The 21,329-nt window shown below is 36.0% G+C and overlaps 1 protein-coding gene across 2 annotated transcripts in view; it reads right to left on the bottom strand.

Moving 5' to 3' along the window:
• LOC142356602 (transmembrane protein 186-like) overlaps positions 1–20,675 on the bottom strand; it is a 39,968-nt gene extending 19,293 nt beyond the window's left edge. Inside the window, exons 1-2 of one of the 2 annotated variants that reach the window (XM_075408487.1) lie at positions 20,312–20,675; positions 19,275–19,434 (exon numbers count right to left, since the gene is read on the bottom strand). In XM_075408487.1, the coding sequence (XP_075264602.1) occupies positions 19,275–19,434; positions 20,312–20,672 (521 nt within the window). In that variant the 5' untranslated portion in view covers positions 20,673–20,675. Of the gene's footprint in view, positions 1–19,274; positions 19,448–20,307 lie in introns of both variants that reach the window. The other variant, XM_075408532.1, reaches the window with a different exon arrangement.
• Positions 20,676–21,329: the final 654 nt, after the last annotated feature.

Below are 21,329 nucleotides of genomic sequence, written 5' to 3'. Positions count from 1 at the left end.
AACTCATCCCGTAGCTTACGCACTTACGACATTCAAATCAAACGGTTCTTCAAAATCACCGATCCCATCCGACAACATTACTTGCATGACTTTCTTTGCTGTCCTGACAGACAACATCCATTCTACCCATTATGATAAACAGCATAAAACTTTCTCTCGCATGAACTATTTCTTTACACCAGCCAATTGTAGCTTTACTTCAATTAAGACTCATCAGTCTACAATTTCTGATCATTTTATGCTACAATTAATACCCCCTTCAGCACAACAAGATCGCGGAACAACTCCTTGGAAACTCAATGAAAATATCCTATTACCAAATAAAGACCTTATTGCTACCCAAATAAATGCTTTTGACCACTCTGCCGATGACATCTCCTTAGAATAAGAAGAAAGAAAACTCTTCATACGAGATCTCTTTCGTTCTTTGTCCATTGTCAAGAACACGGTAGAGAAAGAGCATAAACAAAAACTTACAAACAGATTACTACTTTTAACTCAGAACATTGAATGTGGAGACAACTCTTCCTCTTCATTTGAAGAATTTCAAAGACTAAAAATGAACTGGTATCCATAGAGACTAAAGAACATCTTGACAATGACATAATATTCAAACGTAACTGGAGACTCTGCAACGACGGTAACCCTAAACTCCTCAAAAACTGGAAAGACCACAAGAATTCGGTCAATAATAGCTCTCATCTCGAAATCCATAAATACGTATTAGATTACCTATTTTGAAGATATATATCAGAAAAAATCTCCGAGCAACTGTTGCCCTCTTATTCAGAAAATATGCGAAAAGCATTTGATTGGCAAAGAGATTGAAATTGGTGGTTATATTACTGATGAAGTCCAAAAAGCTATCAATAAACTGAATAGAAGTGCTTCAGGAGCTGATGGCCTAACTCCTACTTTTTATCGCCTTTTAAATCGGGAATGATCTCCTATCTCAAGTAAAATTTACAACACAGCTATTGATTACAAATTACCTCCTCCCAGTCAAAACCTTTCAATCATCAAACTTCTTAAGAAATTTCTGGACTGAAAGATTTTCGCCCTATAAATCTCCTTAACACTGATGTTAAGATCCTGTCGCATATCTTGTCATAATGTGTGAAAACAGTTTTAAACAAAATTATTAACACCTTTCAATTCGCCTACCTACCCAATCGTAGTATTCACTCTGCGCTTCACTCTATACTAAAACGAATCAATTTACTTAATCCTTCTCGCTGTGTACTGAATATTGACTTCTCCAAAGCTTATGATAAAATTGACAGAGAGTACTTATCTGACATACTTAAAGGTCTCAACTTGGATGACATTACCCTTAAAGCGATTCATAAAGTCAATGAAAATCTTCCCTGTTGTAAACCAACTTTCATTTGAAGGTGGATATCTCTCATATCAATACATATATACTTCTATCTGTTTTAAACTCAAAGTCAATGCTGCTTTCATCTAATGAAATACTGGGATAAGCTTCTTGAACGCGAGAAGATTCAATTGGTTCAAAACAGGAATTTTGCCAAAAATCTCCAAGCAAGAGTTTGTAAAGTGACGATAACGAAAGTTGCTATGGTTTGTTGATCTAGTAATCATTTTAGCTTAGAAAAATATCTCTTACAGTTCGACGACGTCGACTGGTTTACGGGGATTCTTTTGAAACGTTTCCCAATTTTTCAACCACCAAGCTGTTTACGTAATGTTTACTTTCCAACATCTGCAGCCACGGATTTGAATTTTTTCTTTCCAGTTAGAACATTTCCAATTTCTGGTGCAGCTATATCAAGCTAATCTGCACCAACTGTTTTTGCTGCTGGGATAACATATCAACATATCTCCTCAAGAATGGAATAGCTGTCCTCCAATTGTTTGTGCCAACACTCCGAATCATCTTCCCGTCTGTCTTGAATAACCACGAAAATACGATAAATCACTATAAACAAGCATTTTTTACAACATTAAATCTAAAAAAGATGCTCACCAGTTTTTCTTAACATTAGTACTGCTCTTGTTACACCAACAGAGTTGAAAGAAACTTTTTCACCATAAGAGTCCCGGAGCTCGGGTTTTATGCTGTGGAATGAGTTTTTTTAGAATTTTTTAAATTGCAAGTTTGGAAAATTTTGATAATTCATGTATTGTCCCGTTGAGATGATGTCTCCATTCTTAACTTTTGATATAAACGGAATGCATCGTAAAAGAGAAGCTTTTGTATCACCCTCAGTAGTGTATTCAACAATATCCCTATATATCATTAAGGTATGTATTCGTGCAATGTCATAAGGGAAAATGTGGACCAGCACCACTCATGAAAACACCCATACCTTAAACAAATTCTTCGCATCTAAAAACACTACAAAAATCCGCACTAAAAATGACAAGTAAAGAGTTCTCATTAGGAGGAATCAAAGAAATTGGCTGTGTAATTTTGTTAACAATTAACTTGGTTGGCATTTTTTCATACATTTCATGCTCCTGAATTTTTCTGTCATTTCATTTACAATATCAGAGATCGAGGGTTATAGACCTGGATCAAGTGTGTAATAATCCGAAGGTTTTGTATCTGGTGTCGCTTCATCTAGATAGAAGAATTTACCCTCTGTTATGTTTTGGTACAAGGAAGGATACGACAGTTCTGTTACCGCTACCTCCCATTCTCCATCAAGATTAATTGGTTAAGGACATTCGTGAATGAACTTAATGTATTGTTTGGGTAACAATCAAACGATGCGTTGGAAACCAACTCAACAGTGAAAGAACTCATCTTTAAATGATGCACTTTAAAAGCTCTTGTTCATAAAATTTACCTAGAATTTTCATCACCTTGTTCTCCGCGAAGGTTGTAGATTGGTGGTTTATGAGTAGCGATTGGTGGTTTAACATGTCATTGTTACATTTTTTGGAGCTTTACCTGTTGAGCGATTAACTCTTGTGTTCACAGTTTCGAGAAATGAATCCATTTTTCTCGTCACCATTTTCTTCCATATAGCGATAAATAATGTTTTTCAGAGATTTTATAGCTCGTTCTGCTACAGCAGCTTTTGTTTCACTTCTAGCAGAGTAAATATTGATTTTCCTGTCCGTACAAAATTTTCAAAACTAACCACTAAACTCTGTTCCCTGATCAACCCAGGCTTTCGCTGGCATACTATTTTTACGCAATACTTTTTTGAAAGCTACAAATGCATTTGTAGAATACTTTGACTTCATTGGCTACACACGAACAAAGTGATAGAAGACATCAACACATGCCGAAAAATACTTCACTCCATTATTAGAGTCTGATAATTCATCCATAAAAGCCAGATCGAGACACCAGATCTCATTGATTCGCTTAGCAAATGTCGTGTTGCATGAAGATACTTTGTATAAGAATCCTTACTCTGCAGAAAGTAGGCAACTTTCTTTTTGGATAACCTTCTTGGCTTTTGTAGATTTTGTTAATTGACCTATATGCGGCTTTTCCATCTCTGTACAATCTTTGTAGCTTGACTTCTTCAGATTTCGAAAGGAATCCAGCTTCCTCTGTCTTTCCTTTGGCATCTTGTTTATTGCCTTTTGTGAATTAATTCCGGTAGCATCAAGTATTGTGTAATATATGTCGTTCTTTCTTTTTAATGCATAAATAAAGTCTGCGAAAGCTACTTCTGCATCTCTTCCATCCAATAATATGGTGTCAGTTAGAGATAGCTTGACTCGCGGCGAACTCAAAATTTGATCTACAATTGATTCGTTCTTAGATACTCTTGTTCTGGCGTTGATTTCTTTGTAATTAGGGTTGAAATGTGTTGGGACAGAAACTGGTTTCTGCCCAAAAGTGTCCAAATTACATTTTTGTTCGTAAAGGTGCCGAGGATTCAGAACAAACTGTTCCATTTCAAGACAATCGATTAATGATAGATGGTGTCAAAATTGATACGAGCTCTATTCCTTTTCTTGAAATTCAAATTGCAGAATTTCGTCTCTGTACTTTATTACGTCTTGTTTTTGTATTTCCTGTAGTCCTCTGAGAAGCTTTACTTTGGATTCGTTTAGAAACTGAATGAAATCTTTTGGACAATTTCCTAGGATAAATTTTCTTGAAGTTCTGGGAATACGTTCGGAACGTTATCAGTGTAGAGAGATGTTTGTGTGTTTATCGTTCAAAAACGTAATCTCTTGTTTCGTTTTAGGAAGACAAAAAATAGTGGGAATCGAACCACTGTTCATGCAAAATCTAAGAGTCAAATCTGTTTTCAGAGTCAGATCAATGAGTTAATGACCATACGGGATTGAAGTAGCTTTTGTATACCAATCTTTTAATTGTGATCCTATCCTGAGCTGTTGACTAAGTGTTTTTCTGGAGAACATCTCTAGGAGACTTAAATAAATTCTATATGAGTATTTTGCAACTCAATATCTCTTCCCAACCTTATCTGATGAAAAAAAATATGCTCTATACATATAGCAGTAAGTCCTTTGTGCCTTCCAGCAGTTGCAATTTTGACAAAATCGTTCGAGCTTGAGATTTCCTTACAAGAATCATCAAAAATCAGCAAAAACTTTGTACCGTTATTGGGTAGACTCTGAATGAATTCAAATTCAACTCCTTGAATAAATTGAAAGTTCTTAATGTTTTTGGACATTAGTCCGTAAAGTGATTGCTAATGTTGATAACAATAATAAATATCAAAATCGGGTTGAAAAGTTCCAACAATTAACCAATCATTGATAAGATTGGTTAAGATTGGATAAGAACAACGATCAGGTACAGCAAGAAGTTAGCGCCTGTCAACACTTCCTTGACAATACTGAGATGGAGAATGGGAGACATACAGTATTCAATTTCAATAGCGAAACTTGATTCCAGGGAAATCAATTAAAAAATCTGAAGGAAGTGTTTGAAATGCTTAACTGCGCTGCAAAATTAAATTTAGCTCTTGGATTCATTTTACGAAATGTGGACACAAATAAATACCGATATTTTTATGCTCATGAGAACAACACCTTCTTTGAGAAGTCTGATTTACTTTGTTTTAAAGGGGACTAAGTCTCACTTCAGGATAGAATAGAGAAAATGGATTTGGTTGATACCTGTGCTCAAGAAAGAGCAAATACAAAATGGCATATGCACTAAATAATTTGACAATTTTCTGTGCTTTTCTCAACAATATACCAATGGGATGTTTAGATGTGGTTATACCTGAACAGTTGTTGAGAAGACCAGATGTAAACTGTCTACGAATGGATACGGAGAAACCTGCAAAGACTACCTTTGTTTGTTTAGAGCCGCGGCTGTTCACTTGTATGGATCAGCTGAGCAGGAAACAAACGCAGCTAAGTTCCTCAGTGACTTTCTCAACGAGTCGGTTCATGACGCAATTAACTTTAAGAGTCGGCTGATCACGTTATGTTTGTTGAAAACGCTATAAAACACATTTTCATTTATGACATTGATATTGAGGACAATGATTTTGTAGGTGAAATTGCAAGGAGAAGTATTGAGAAATACGAGAACAGCATTAATCTACTGCGCTACACAACCACATTTGCTATGTTGATGATATCAACAAATTTTTCAAACGATTCCGCTGTCCTAGCTGTGATACTTTTATTAAGCGTGACGTGAAATTTCCACCGTCACGTAAAATCTTGCTAAGATAGGATACAGCACGTTTATCCGAAGTGTTTACACTTTAAGAGAAACGTTGTCCAATAAACTCGAGGGATTTGGAATTGAATATGAGTAATATCAATAACTGTTCAAAAATTTGGCTATATTTGATTTCGAATCAATCTGCGTTCCATCTAATGAGCTAAAAGATACCAAAACAACTACTTGGATAGGAAAACATGAAGCAATATGTGTAATTTTCATCTAATTTATTACAAGAACCCATTTTCCTGTGCAACAAAGACCCCAGGGAACTGATAGTATCCTTTGTTGAAGCACGAGAAGAACTAGCTAGCAAAAGTTAAGCAGAAATGTTGGAAAAAATTTCCTCCATTGAATATGCAATTAAAACCAGAGTGAATTCTATTTATGAGAAGCTAAATTAACGGAAAAATCAGAGTACTCCGTTATTTGAATTTCAATATACTGAGGAAGAAGAAATTGACATGTCAACTCAATTCCTCCAAATTCAGAAAAATCAACTTCTCGAACTACAACAACGTTATGTTAACACTACCTGTATTTCGATTCAACAGCGAGAAATATGATATGAATCTTATCAAGTCTAAATTACTACCCTACCTCATTCACGAGCGCGATATTCAGCCAACCGTTATTAAAAAAGCGAATCATTGTATCCTTTAAATTTGGTGATGTAGTTTCTCGATATTCTAAACTTTCTTGGTGGAGCAACATCACTAGATTCGTTCCTCAAAGCTTATCAGACAGACGAGACCAAAGGAATTTTCCCCTATGAATAGTTCGACTCACCAAACAAATTGGATGCAACATTCCTTCCCCCTTAAGAATGTTTCTTTAGTAAGTTGAGAGATCAAAATCCATTGGAGATAGAATTTACGGATTTCACAAAATTGTTGAATAGTGGACTTTCCCAACAGGAGGCTTTGAAAAAACTTAGGTTGAAGGAAGTGCCCCATTCGGGAGTTGACAACTACAATTACTTGAAAAGTGTGGGAGCAGGAACTAATTACAATTTTTCAAGCCTTTGTTAGGTGTTATAACAACAAGGATGTTGTCCCGACATTTAGAAGCGATGCAGAAAAGGATAAAATTCTACCATAACAAAGGGATTCATACGTTAAAACGTGGCTGCACACTACCTAATTTGGCATATATTTGTCTACACAAATCAACTAATAACCAATTCTATCCTTTCGTTGAAGCAGACAAAGATTTGCATGATAAAATACCGGTGCTCTCTCTAGTGTCTTTACTAGAAAAGCGGTCGTGGATCAAACATATATTTGAAACTCAGAATATATTTGCAAACCAAATGTGAGTGTAGACGCCAGTCAACTTTACCCCTTCTCAATGTGTCATGAAATGCCCACGGCTTTAAACTAGATGGGAATTTGATTCAGACTCTCAGAAGTTTAAAGCTACGCAAACTAAATCGAAGAAAATTGAGAACATGGTTGTGTTGTACCTACAATCTCAGCGTCCTAACTGCACTATTGAAAGTTACTACACAACTGGAACTCAGAAAAACATTGATTGTTTTAAGGTAGACGGATTTTGTGCTCACTGCAAAATTATATTTGAAGCAACGGGTTTTTACTTTCACTTTTGTGCATGTCAGGAAGCAAGAGTAAGTATGTCAGAGGAAGAGACCCAGAGAGGACTCAAAAAACGGGAATATGACGAACTGAGACGAGACTATTTGCGGAACAAAGGATATAAGGTTGTGAAGATATGGGAATGTAACTGGTCTGAAACCCTCAAAGATGATGAATCAATAAAAATTCACGTGAGAAACAATTTCCGGTTCAAACTGCCTCTGACGCAAGAATCTCTGCTTGCTAGGATAAGATAAGAGAAATTGTTTGGTTACGTTCAGTGTGATCTCGAATTATCAGATGGGTTGAAATAAAAGTTCTCGAACTTTCCACCAATCTTTGAGAACTTCAATGTTAGTCGAGCAGATATTGGTGATTATTTGAGGGACTATGCAATTGATAACGATTTACTCAAGCAACCGCAACGCATGTTGATTTCAAGCTTCAAGTTGGAGAATGGAACAGTCATAATACCTTTACTCAACTTTTACCTTAGTCTTGGGCTGAAATGCAGAAAAATTTATCGCTTCGTTCAGTAGACACCCAAAAAAATGCTTCAACAGTTTTGTCCAGTCAGTAATAGATAAAAGAAGAGCTGGAGATTAAAATCCTGAATCAAGCGTTGAGACAATGAAATTGTTAGGGAACAGTTCCTATGGTTATCAAATCATGGTCAGAAGCAGACACACAAAATACCTGAACGATGAAAAGACTCACAAATCTATCAACGGGAAGTTGTTTAAGAGATTTAACAATGTGTCGAACGAACTATACGAAGATGAACTTGTAAAATCAGAAATTGAGCACCGCGAACCGATAATAGTATTTTGATAAATTTTGATAAACTTTTTTGATAAATTTTGCGACGTGAACTCATTCGAAAAGTTGAAATGGACCCTGGCACGATAATTTGCACGATTGCATTCGTCCATCTAAAAAACCAGAGTGGGAAACTCCGAGGGAACACGATTGTGATGATTCTTTCGAAGCTGATGCTGTACAAAATTTTTTCCCTAGAACTTGTTGTGATAAACATAAAAAGCACGATAAGCGTGAACCAAGTCTGTTCAAGGAAGAATTTAGATGTACTGAAATGATTTGTCTTTCAAGCAAAACTTATTGTTGCTACGATGCCAAATTCAGCAGCAAAGTACTAATTAAAAGAACATTGGAAGAGACCGGAGATGGACCATTGGAAAGTATCGGCGAGTGATGGAGGGAAATATCAATTAAACATGTAAAAATAGGCGATTTCGGACAATCAGCCACTGCGTCGCTACCTATGAACAAACAAAAAAGGACTTTCACATTTTTATCCTAAACGAAAATTGTTAACTGATGGAATTCATGCTGTAACCCTGAACTTATAGCTTTTTATATTGTGATCGCTTTGTTGTGTTAAAAATTACTTATAATGTACTTGATTTATACTGTCTCTTTTTGTACCTTAATAATTTTAAAAATTTTAATTTTCTCAATTTTTAGCGGCTATACCTAATCTTAATACATTGCGGCGGCTATACCTAATCTTAATACATTGCGGCGGCTATACCTAATCTTAACACATTGCGGCGGCTATACCTAATCTTAATACATTGCGGCGGCTATACCTACTCTTAATTCATTGCGGCGGCTATACCTAATCTAAATATATTGCGGCAGCTTTACCTAATCTTAATACATTGCGGCGGCTATACCTAATCTTAATACATTGCGGCGGCTATACCTAATCTTAATACATTGCGTTGGCTATACCTAATCTTAATACATTGCCGCGGCTATACCTAATCTTATTACATTGCAGTGGTTATACCCAAAAAATGTTGAAATTTACTGCGAGGGGAATTGTCCGTTAATTCCCGGTGCCTGTATAATTCCCCTGCCTGTACATTTCCTGTTCGCGCTGCCTGCACGATTCCCCTGCGCGCTGCTTGTACAATTCCCCTACGCAAATTACCTCTAAAATCACGTGCCAAGTGGCTCCGGAAAAACACCCTGATCTGCTCCTTCCTTTCGACTCATCCCCTGGAACATATGTAGGCGCCCCTAGATTTATTCCCTATCTTAATACATTAGAGTAGACCCGTTATCAAAAATACTCCTATACCCTATTTTAATACATGGGGTCTACATCTCCCCTGAGCCTTGCTCACCCTATTACTACTAACTCCATCGATTTTCAATCTGAGGTTTGCAAAATCTAAGAAAACATATATGCAAACAGAATAGAGGAGCTAAGAAGTCTAATTGAGAAGAGGGTATTGATCAATTTCAAATAATACACAGAACTAAATGCAAAAGAAATTCAACTTTTCTTGAACCAGTGTTATACGGAGGCGCCATTGATATTCTGGGAGATCGCCTTGGTGCTGAGTGACTGACTCCCAAAATTGATCGTATTATGCATCTAGACCTTTTATCTTTCATTTTCAACTAAGCACTCGAAATTGATCAATTAACTAGTTATAATATATCACCAAAGTCGAAATAAGTAGAAGCAATCAAACTGCATTAAAAGGTTTCTGACCAAGAAAATTGTTCTTTCTTTTCGCGAAAAAGTTTTGTAAAAAGTTCACTAGCCCCTCTCAATTTGCTTACTATTGTGGACGAAATATTCACTCCTCCTGACTCATTCGATAACTTTTCTGTATTGATTTCTCTAAGCCTATGACTAAATTGATAGAAACTATCTCAACGAGGTCTTGACATTGTTGAAACAACTATAAAGGCCATTCAAGTCATGTATCAGTCTAATGTATCCTAAATTGAAGTCAACAATCATCGCAATCTTTCCATTAATCGCTGAGTCAGAAAAGTTCTTCCAGTTCCCGATTTAGACCCTTTATTACGCGAAAATGACCCTTTATTCCTCGATTCATGGTTTTGACTTCAACGAATCTTTTGCTAAGATAAGAATGGATAATTAACGATTGGATAAGAACAACGATCAGGTACAGCAAGAAGTTAGCGCCTGTCAACACTTCCTTGACAATACTGAGATGGAGAATGGGAGACATACAGTATTCAATTTCAATAGCGAAACTTGATTCCAGCGAAATCAATGAAAAAATCTGAAGGAAGTGTTTGAAATGCTTAACTGCGCTGCAAAATTAAATTTAGCTCTTGGATTCATTTTACGAAATGTGGACACAAATAAATACCGATATTTTTATGCTCATGAGAACAACACCTTCTTTGAGAAGTCTCATTTACTTTGTTTTAAAGGGGACTAAGTCTCACTTCAGGATAGAATAGAGAAAATGGATTTGGTTGACACCTGTGCTCAAGAAAGAGCAAATACAAAATGGCATATGCACTAATAATTTGACAATTTTCTGTGCTTTTCTCAACAATATACCAATGGGATGTTTAGATGTGGTTATACCTGAACAGTTGTTGAGAAGACCAGATGTAAACTGTCTACGAATGGATACGGAGAAACCTGCAAAGACTACCTTTGTTTGTTTAAAGCCGCGGCTGTTCACTTGTATGGATCAACTGAGCAGGAAACAAACGCAGCTAAGTTCCTCAGTGACTTTCTCAACGAGTCTGTTCATGACGCAATTAACTTTAAGAGTCGGCTGATCACCTTATGTTTGTTGAAAACACTATAAAACACATTTTCATTTATGACATTGATATTGAGGACAATGATTTTGTAGGTGAAATTGCAAGGAGAAGTATTGAGAAATACGAGAACAGCATTAATCTACTGCGCTACACAACCACATTTGCTATGTTGATGATATCAACAAATTTTTCAAACGATTCCGCTGTCCTAGCTGTGATACTTTTATTAAGCGTGACGTGAAATTTCCACCGTCACGTGAAATCTTGCAAAGATAGGATACAGCACATTTATCCGAAGTGTTTACACTTTAAGAGAAACGTTGTCCAATAAACTCGAGGGATTTGGAATTGAATATGAGTAATATCAATAACTGTTCAAAAATTTGGCTATATTTGATTTCGAATCAATCTGCGTTCCATCTAATGAGCTAAAAGATACCAATACAACTACTTGGATAGGAAAACATGAACCAATATGTGTAATTTTCATCTAAATTATTACAAGAACCCATTTTCCTGTGCAACAAAGACCCCAGGGAACTGATAGTATCCTTTGTTGAAGCACGAGAAGAACTAGCTAGCAAAAGTTAAGCAGAAATGTTGGAAAAAATTTCCTCCATTGAATATGCAATTAAAACCAGAGTGAATTCTATTTATGAGAAGCTAAATTAACGGAAAAATCAGAGTACTCCGTTATTTGAATTTCAATATACTGAGGAAGAAGAAATTGACATGTCAACTCAATTCCTCCAAATTCAGAAAAATCAACTTCTCGAACTACAACAACGTTATGTTAACACTACCTGTATTTCGATTCAACAGCAAGAAATATGATATGAATCTTATCAAGTCTAAATTACTACCCTACCTCATTCACGAGCGCGATATTCAGCCAACCGTTATTAAAAAAGCGAATCATTGTATCCTTTAAATTTGGTGATGTAGTTTCTCGATATTCTAAACTTTCTTGGTGGAGCAACATCACTAGATTCGTTCCTCAAAGCTTATCAGACAGACGAGACCAAAGGAATTTTCCCCTATGAATAGTTCGACTCACCAAACAAATTGGATGCAACATTCCTTCCCCCTTAAGAATGTTTCTTTAGTAAGTTGAGAGATCAAAATCCATTGGAGATAGAATTTACGGATTTCACAAAATTGTTGAATAGTTGACTTTCCCAACAGGAGGCTTTGAAAAAACTTAGGTTGAAGGAAGTGCCCCATTCGGGAGTTGACAACTACAATTACTTGAAAAGTGTGGGAGCAGGAACAAATTACAATTTTTCAAGCCTTTGTTAGGTGTTATAACAACAAGGATGTTGTCCCGACATTTAGAAGCGATGCAGAAAAGGATAAAATTCTATCATAACAAAGGGATTCATACGTTAAAACGTGGCTGCACACTACCTAATTTGGCATATATTTGTCTACACAAATCAACTAATAACCAATTCTATCCTTTCGTTGAAGCAGACAAAGATTTGCATGATAAAATACCGGTGCTCTCTCTAGTGTCTTTACTAGAAAAGCGGTCGTGGATCAAACATATATTTGAAACTCAGAATATATTTGCAAACCAAATGTGAGTGTAGACGCCAGTCAACTTTACCCCTTCTCAATGTGTCATGAAATGCCCACGGCTTTAAACTAGATGGGAATTTGATTCAGACTCTCAGAAGTTTAAAGCTACGCAAACTAAATCGAAGAAAATTGAGAACATGGTTGTGTTGTACCTACAATCTCAGCGTCCTAACTGCACTATTGAAAGTTACTACACAACTGGAACTCAGAAAAACATTGATTGTTTTAAGGTAGACGGATTTTGTGCTCACTGCAAAATTATATTTGAAGCAACGGGTTTTTACTTTCACTTTTGTGCATGTCAGGAAGCAAGAGTAAGTATGTCAGAGGAAGAGACCCAGAGAGGACTCAAAAAACGGGAATATGACGAACTGAGACGAGACTATTTGCGGAACAAAGGATATAAGGTTGTGAAGATATGGGAATGTAACTGGTCTGAAACCCTCAAAGATGATGAATCAATAAAAATTCACGTGAGAAACAATTTCCGGTTCAAACTGCCTCTGACGCAAGAATCTCTGCTTGCTAGGATAAGATAAGAGAAATTGTTTGGTTACGTTCGGTGTGATCTCGAATTATCAGATGGGTTGAAATAAAAGTTCTCGAACTTTCCACCAATCTTTGAGAACTTCAATGTTAGTCGAGCAGATATTGGTGATTATTTGAGGGACTATGCAATTGATAACGATTTACTCAAGCAACCGCAACGCATGTTGATTTCAAGCTTCAAGTTGGAGAATGGAACAGTCATAATACCTTTACTCAACTTTTACCTTAGTATTGGGCTGAAATGCAGAAAAATTTATCGCTTCGTTCAGTAGACACCCAAAAAAATGCTTCAACAGTTTTGTCCAGTCAGTAATAGATAAAAGAAGAGCTGGAGATTAAAATCCTGAATCAAGCGTTGAGACAATGAAATTGTTAGGGAACAGTTCCTATGGTTATCAAATCATGGACAGAAGCAGACACACAAAATACCTGAACGATGAAAAGACTCACAAATCTATCAACGGGAAGTTGTTTAAGAGATTTAACAATGTGTCGAACGAACTATACGAAGATGAACTTGTAAAATCAGAAATTGAGCACCGCGAACCGATAATAGTTTTTTGATAAATTTTGATAAACTTTTTTGATAAATTTTGCGACGTGGACTCATTCGAAAAGTTGAAATGGACCCTGGCACGATAATTTGCACGATTGCATTCGTCCATCTAAAAAAGCAGAGTGGGAAACTCCGAGGGAACACGATTGTGATGATTCTTTCGAAGCTGATGCTGTACAAAATTTTTTCCCTAGAACTTGTTGTGATAAACATAAAAAGCACGATAAGCGTGAACCAAGTCTGTTCAAGGAAGAATTTAGATGTACTGAAATGATTTGTCTTTCAAGCAAAACTTATTGTTGCTACGATGCCAAATTCAGCAGCAAAGGACTAATTAAAAGAACATTGGAAGAGACCGGAGATGGACCATTGGAAAGTATCGGCGAGTGATGGAGGGAAATATCAATTAAACATGTAAAAATAGGCGATCTCGGACAATCAGCCACTGCGTCGCTACCTATGAACAAACAAAAAAGGACTTTCACATTTTTATCCTAAACGAAAATTGTTAACTGATGGAATTCATGCTGTACCCCTGAACTTATAGCTTTTTATATTGTGATCGCTTTGTTGTGTTAAAAATTACTTATAATGTACTTGATTTATACTGTGTCTCTTTTTGTACCTTAATAATTTAAAAAATTTTAATTTTCTCAATTTTTAGCGGCTATACCTAATCTTAATACATTGCGGCGGCTATACCTAATCTTAACACATTGCGGCGGCTATACCTAATCTTAATACATTGCGGCGGCTATACCTACTCTTAATTCATTGCGGCGGCTATACCTAATCTTAATATATTGCGGCGGCTATACCTAATCTTAACACATTGCGGCGGCTATACCTAATCTTAATACATTGCGGCGGCTATACCTACTCTTAATTCATTGCGGCGGCTATACCTAATCTTAATATATTGCGGCAGCTTTACCTAATCTTAATACATTGCGGCGGCTATACCTAATCTTATACATTGCGGCGGCTATACCTAATCTTAACACATTGCGGCGGCTATACCTAATCTTAATACATTGCGGCGGCTATACCTACTCTTAATTCATTGCGGCGGCTATACCTAATCTTAATATATTGCGGCAGCTTTACCTAATCTTAATACATTGCGGCGGCTATACCTAATCTTAATACATTGCGGCGGCTATACCTACTCTTAATTCATTGCGGCGGCTATACCTAATCTTAATATATTGCGGCAGCTTTACCTAATCTTAATACATTGCGGCGGCTATACCTAATCTTAATACATTGCGGCGGCTGTACCTAATCTTAATACATTGCGTTGGCTATATCTAATCTTAATACATTGCCGCGGCTATACCTAATCTTATTACATTGCAGTGGTTATACCCAAAAAATGTTGAAATTTACTGCGAGGGGAATTGTCCGTTAATTCCCGGTGCCTGTATAATTCCCCTGCCTGTACATTTCCTGTTCGCGCTGCCTGCACGATTCCTCTGCGCGCTGCTTGTACAATTCCCCTGCGCAAATTACCTCTAAAATCACGTGCCAAGTGGCTCCGGAAAAACACCCTGATCTGCTCCTTCCTTTCGACTCATCCCCTGGAATATATGTAGGCGCCCCTAGATTTATTCCCTATCTTAATACATTAGAGTAGACCCGTTATCAAAAATACTCCTATACCCTATTTTAATACATGGGGTCTACATCTCCCCGGAGCCTTGCTCACCCTATTACTACTAACTCCATCGATTTTCAATCTGAGGTTCGCAAAATCTAAGAAAACATATATGCAAACAGAATAGAGGAGCTAAGAAGTCTAATTGAGAAGAGGGTATTGATCAATTTCAAAAAAATAATACACAGAACTAAATGCAAAAGAAATTCAACTTTTCTTGAACCAGTGTTATACGGAGGCGCCATTGATATTCTGGGAGATCGCCTTGGTGCTGAGTGACTGACTCCCAAAATTGATCGTATTATGCATCTAGACCTTTTATCTTTCATTTTCAACTAAGCACTCGAAATTGATCAATTAACTAGTTATAATATATCACCAAAGTCGAAATAAGTAGAAGCAATCAAACTGCATTAAAAGGTTTCTGACCAAGAAAATTGTTCTTTCTTTTCGCGAAAAAGTTTTGTAAAAAGTTCACTAGCCCCTCTCAATTTGCTTACTATTGTGGACGAAATATTCACTCCTCCTGACTCATTCGATAACTTTTCTGTATTGATTTCTCTAAGCCTATGACTAAATTGATAGAAACTATCTCAACGAGGTCTTGACATTGTTGAAACAACTATAAAGGCCATTCAAGTCATGTATCAGTCTAATGTATCCTAAATTGAAGTCAACAATCATCGCAATCTTTCCATTAATCGCTGAGTCAGAAAAGTTCTTCCAGTTCCCGATTTAGACCCTTTATTACGCGAAAATGAAAATTGTCCTCGATTCATGGTTTTGACTTCAACGAATCTTTTGCGCACGCTGAAGAAGTTATTTCTGTTTACGCCGAATTATTTATAACAACTAGGTCTCCTAAAACATTTCGAACTAAATTAGAATTTTTGTGACAACAATAGCCGTGAGTTCAATGACGAAAAATACATCTTTTTAACAACTGCCTCAACCAGGTACTTCAATACGCCCACTCCCACGATCACTCGAATTTATAAACGATCTTAGCTTGAAAAGCAACACAACCACAGCCAGATCTCTGAGGGCGAAAGCACATTAATTGACACATCCATTCTTCCCAAAATTTTGTTTATTGACGACTATGTAAGTCTCGTTTGTTTTAGAGAAAACCCAGTCTTTGATTAACAACTTATTGATTAGGCAGCAAAATAGAAATCGGAGCTTTTATTTTTCAGTTTTTATTTAAGAAAGCCAGAAACGTGACTATGACCTGCTGTACAAAAGTGATTGTGCCTATGATGTGGCCAGCAGAATCAAAGACCTAATTTGCTAGGTGAAAGTTAGTAAGAGCCAACTCTCTCGCCAAGCATGTAACAATAAGAAAAAAGTTCTATATGTGATGGCCTAGTCAATAAAAGCAGAGTAAAGGCATAATGAAAAAGGTACTAATATGGAAACCAAAGCTGAAAATATTGATGTTGATCATCAATTCTAGTGTTTCCAAAACAGGAGCTCTGCGAATCATTTTTGCCACTCATTGCTTGGTCTCTATAGACAAAGACATGAAGGTTACAGAGTAATAATTCAGTTTTCAAGAAAAAGGACAGGGAAAACTTGAAATTATCAACGCAATACAATCAATTCCTCACCCTATGACCTATTTTAATCGTTAGACCCAAATACCATCTACTCACACTCAAAATAAAAAGAAGACAAAATAATTTAGGGATTTTACAAGCTTAAAAATTACCTGATTCAATTCACTCGACAATTACGCTATTATTATTAACCATCAAAAATATACCAAAGATATCTTACCAAAAACCTATAACAAACACATCGATATCAATTAACAAATACAACTATATGAAAAATGGCACAAGTTAAAGAAACATTTGGTATACCTAGCCACTGCCTAATCCAATTTAAACGACAATTACTGCATTATCAAGTCATATAACTAAATCAAAGATCTTGTTTATCCTCTAAGCTATATTTCACTGGTCGATGGCAAGAACCAGAATGGTCAAAACTATTCTGAAAGATATTTCTACTTTCTGCGAATCCAATTTTCAAACTGCTCCATTTATGTTAACTCACTGCGGCGACACAAACATCCTATCAAATATACATCTGAAGTGACAAAATCCTATCGTCAAAATTTTTGTACATTTAGTACAATTGTTGCAACTAGGCTTGAAAATACGAAAACATTCAAGAAATGGCAATCTTCTCGAAACTACGGAACGAACTTCACATTTTGATTTTCTTATTTGACTTTCTATTCTGTTTCTACATAATCATAACGAAGAGATAACATCACAGCGTGACTATTCAAAAGCTCGGTGTTGACTTACATGTGATCTCATTTATTTTGATTAGTTATGAGTTATACATTTCACGTTATATGGGTATAGAATATTTTCTGAAGCACAGTTGCATTCATTTCCCGATTTTTACCTAGTTAAAGTTTACTTCACAGAAGTTTCTTGCGTCTATCAAAACCTATTGTGATCCTCCTCTGCAGCAAATTATTATGCTCAAAATTTTCTCGGCTTAAAGCAATCAGGCTTTTATCCATTTTTTTCATGAGCTTTTAACAAAAAAACATCAGCTTTAACCCTATATCAGTAATAAAATTATATCTGACCGCATAATTATTTCCTCGCAACTCAATTTCTAATGAACAAAAATGTAAATTCCTATTGAAACGGGAAAAGTCAATGTGGAACTCCAGTCCCAAAACAGTACTTTCTCTTCAAATTAGTTATATTGAAAACCATGCACTACTGTCTCACTTTTAAGTTCAAAAGTTCTAAACATAGCCGGTAAATTTCCGGAAAAAAAGCCGCCCCTGACCCGCTTGACGCACATTGGGATTGAAACAGAAAAAAATTTTAAGAGATAGAAATTGACAAAATTTTTCTAAATGTCAAAGTGTTCTTGGTTTGTAAATTCTGCATATTCGGTTAGATTCTAAAATAAAACTAAAATTCAGCTTCTAAACTGAATGCTTTTAAGCATAAAACAAATGCCAGCTAGCAATCCCTGTAATGAACTTTGATAACCAAATGCATTATGACTTATTGACGGTGCTTTATATGTTTATCTCATTCCTTTTGATTTTGCTCTTTTAACTTTGACATTATTCACTACATTACGTAACACAATACGTGAAAGAATTTAAAATTCATTCCGTTGAAACAGTGAGTGAAGTAAGTCAGAAGTCAAGAGTGAAAATCGTAAAATGAAACACGTGATCAAAAGGTAAAGCGAATTTAAAAACAGCCGGAACAAATCCGGAAACAAAGCGAAGAGTCGTCTCGGTCAAAAAATACCATTTGAATAAAGTGAAAACCACTAAGACGACTGAGAAAACTTATAAAAGTCAAAAAATGAGAAATAACCAATCAAACCAGATGAACTAAAAAAATTGAAAAAGTCAATTACCTCTTTATATAATAAAAGTAAACCTAACAATAAAAAATTCATGCAATTGAAAGTCAAACTGCTCGCAAAGCAAAAGACAAGCCATTTTAGGTGCTTAAAACTTTCCAAATAGAAAATTTCGAAGGAAAATTGAAAAACTGCAAAAATAGTTTTAAAATTTCATCAATTTTCCTGAAGTTTTCTCAGTAAAACAATATTCTATATCACAAAAACAGTAATCAAGTGGAAACATAGAAAACTTTGAGCATTAGCCGTCATTTTACTTATCAATGAACGCGTTAAAACAAAACAGCCAAAAAGAATCGTTTCGATAAAAATCACGAAAAAGACAAAACAGAACAAACAAAATTCGAAGGCAAAATAGTTTAATATTGTGTACTCCAGCATAGTTTAATATTGTGTACTCCACCCCCAGGGATGTTCGCAGAAGAAACGTAATGAATTTTTATAGTGATTTTTAAAAGTCATTCACTAAATGCAGCGCATGAACAAAAAGCTTCTCTCGCTCAGAAAAAGTTGGTTCGCAGGATACAGCCTAAATAATAGCCGTTTTGGACAGTTCAAGGTTTGAAATATTAGGCAGCATATCAAATCTCTACTTGGACAAAGGTATTTTAGTCTGCAATTCAGAAACTTCGATTATTATTATTATTATTATCTTTTGTAACATTACTAAAATAAACATCATAGTCATCTAGAAATAATACAAACCTGTTTCCCCAGAAAGTGAGATGAGCAATGCGGGTCCAGTTGCCACATTCAGACACGTAAATGAATCCGATCAGACCACGCGTGAATAAACTCATGGCGTACAAGAGAGCACAGGAACATAGAGCCAAAGAGTTAACGACCACCACATCATCCAAAGAGTCTGTGGTACATTGCTAAGTTATCATTTTAAAATCAACCATCGGTACCTTACACCTTTAAAGTTGGGATTGATTGCAATTCCTCTAAATCAATCTAGCTCTTCTCCAACGACCACTGAGTAAATCTTTGGCAACTTTCCCATTACAGCCCTCGCCCGGCTTAGTGGTTATTGGGGGGGGGGGGGGGGGAGTGGGTAACTGAATTCACTACTAAGGGGGCTTCAAATTACGTCATTCGAGGATACCATATACCTCTATAACCACAAAAAAAATTAAGTAAAAAAATTACGCCACTTTCCGCGCTCTTTTTACTTGATTTTTAGTAGTGAACTACCGCCACTTGGGTTCAGCTTCTGACATTTGTCAATAAGAAACATTTAGATCACGCAAAATGAAAAAGTCAAAGGCGTGAAAGTCACTGACAAGTAACGGTTAAACAAGAATTTCACATAAAAAAGACCAAAACGTTTACAATAATTGCTTCAAACTTCGTTCGAGAGCAATAAAAACGGTTTTCCAGTAAAAATTTGCATAAGAAATAGCGTGTACAATTAACTCAAACATTTGATTAGCTACAATTGTCAGCTGAAAGAAAAGTGTGAATAAAATTATTGAGAAGGAAAACTTCATCAGTTTTAGGCAAATAGTTTACCTAACCTGTTTATAATCTTGTCAGAGCAAAACTGTCCCAAACAAGACCGACCGTTACTGAAAAAATAGTCCCGTGTTCAACGAAACTCTATTTTGACCCACAAAACAAATCACACTATTTGTAGAATGAAATTAAGTCCAGTCTGTGTATGTTTTGTCTACTCGTCGTTTATAAGAACTCTTCAATCTTTTTATAAAACGAAAACGTCCTTTAAAATGATAACTTTCATAGGTTGCCAGAGTACATTGTATAGGAGAGAGGAGGCAGCCCAACTACACTCAAAGCTGTCATTGCTATTTTCATTTTATTAAACGCAATCACAGAGGTTAAATGTCTAAATCGATACAGCGGAACAAATTTTACTCTCCGTTCACTGATATCTTCCCTAGTCAAGACAGGATTAGAGGTTTCAATTCCAGGAGCAACAGTAGGTTCCGGTTCCAAAATTGTGAAATTAGAGCCTGCAGCTTGTCTTCCTCCTTGCGTCATTCGTGTATAAAGATTCGCAAACCGCTTTACAAGCATTGCATTCTGGCGATGTGAAGCTAAGATAACGCAACAATTCATTTCATAAAATCTAAAACTCATTATTAACACTCGGATAAATGAATGAAGAAGACAAACGCTTGTAATCAAGCTGCAATAGAATGAAATTAGTTTATTTACGAATGAATCGAATGATTTGAATGAATTGAATGATTTGAAATGAATTGAATGATGCCGCATAAGAGGATGATGAGACCAGTCATCAATGAGACTACGAGAGAAGACGAAGAAGATCAAACAACAACAAAAACAAACATTACTACAAAAACTTATTGTCTGTTTAAAAAATAAAACCGGCAGAATACCGGAAAATATCCGCCGTTGACGCGCTAGACTCACATCGCGATTGAAACAGACAAGAAAGATCGAAATTGACAAAACTTTTTCCTAAGTTTCAAAATTGTTCTAATTCACTGTGCAGTTTGAGTTAGATTCTAAACATGTAACTAATTAAGCTTCTAAGCTGAAAGGTGTTAAGCCTAAAACTAATATCAGCTAGCAATTGCTCTAATGAACTTTGATAACCTAATGCACTATGACTTAATGACCGGGCTTTATCGGTTTATCCCATTTCTATCAATTTAGATCTTGCTCTTTTGACATCGACCGCATTCACTATATTACGTAATTCAATGCGTGAAAGAATTTAAGGTCCATTCAGTTGAAAAAATAAGTGAAGAAAGTCAAAGTCAAGCGTGA

This window comes from Convolutriloba macropyga, chromosome 1 (assembly GCF_964194025.1).
Source record: "Convolutriloba macropyga chromosome 1, txConMacr16.3, whole genome shotgun sequence".
NCBI classification, from domain to species: domain Eukaryota; kingdom Metazoa; phylum Xenacoelomorpha; order Acoela; family Convolutidae; genus Convolutriloba; species Convolutriloba macropyga.
The sequence above is the reverse complement of the archived record's forward strand: the minus strand, read 5'-3'. Positions and strand labels throughout refer to the sequence as shown.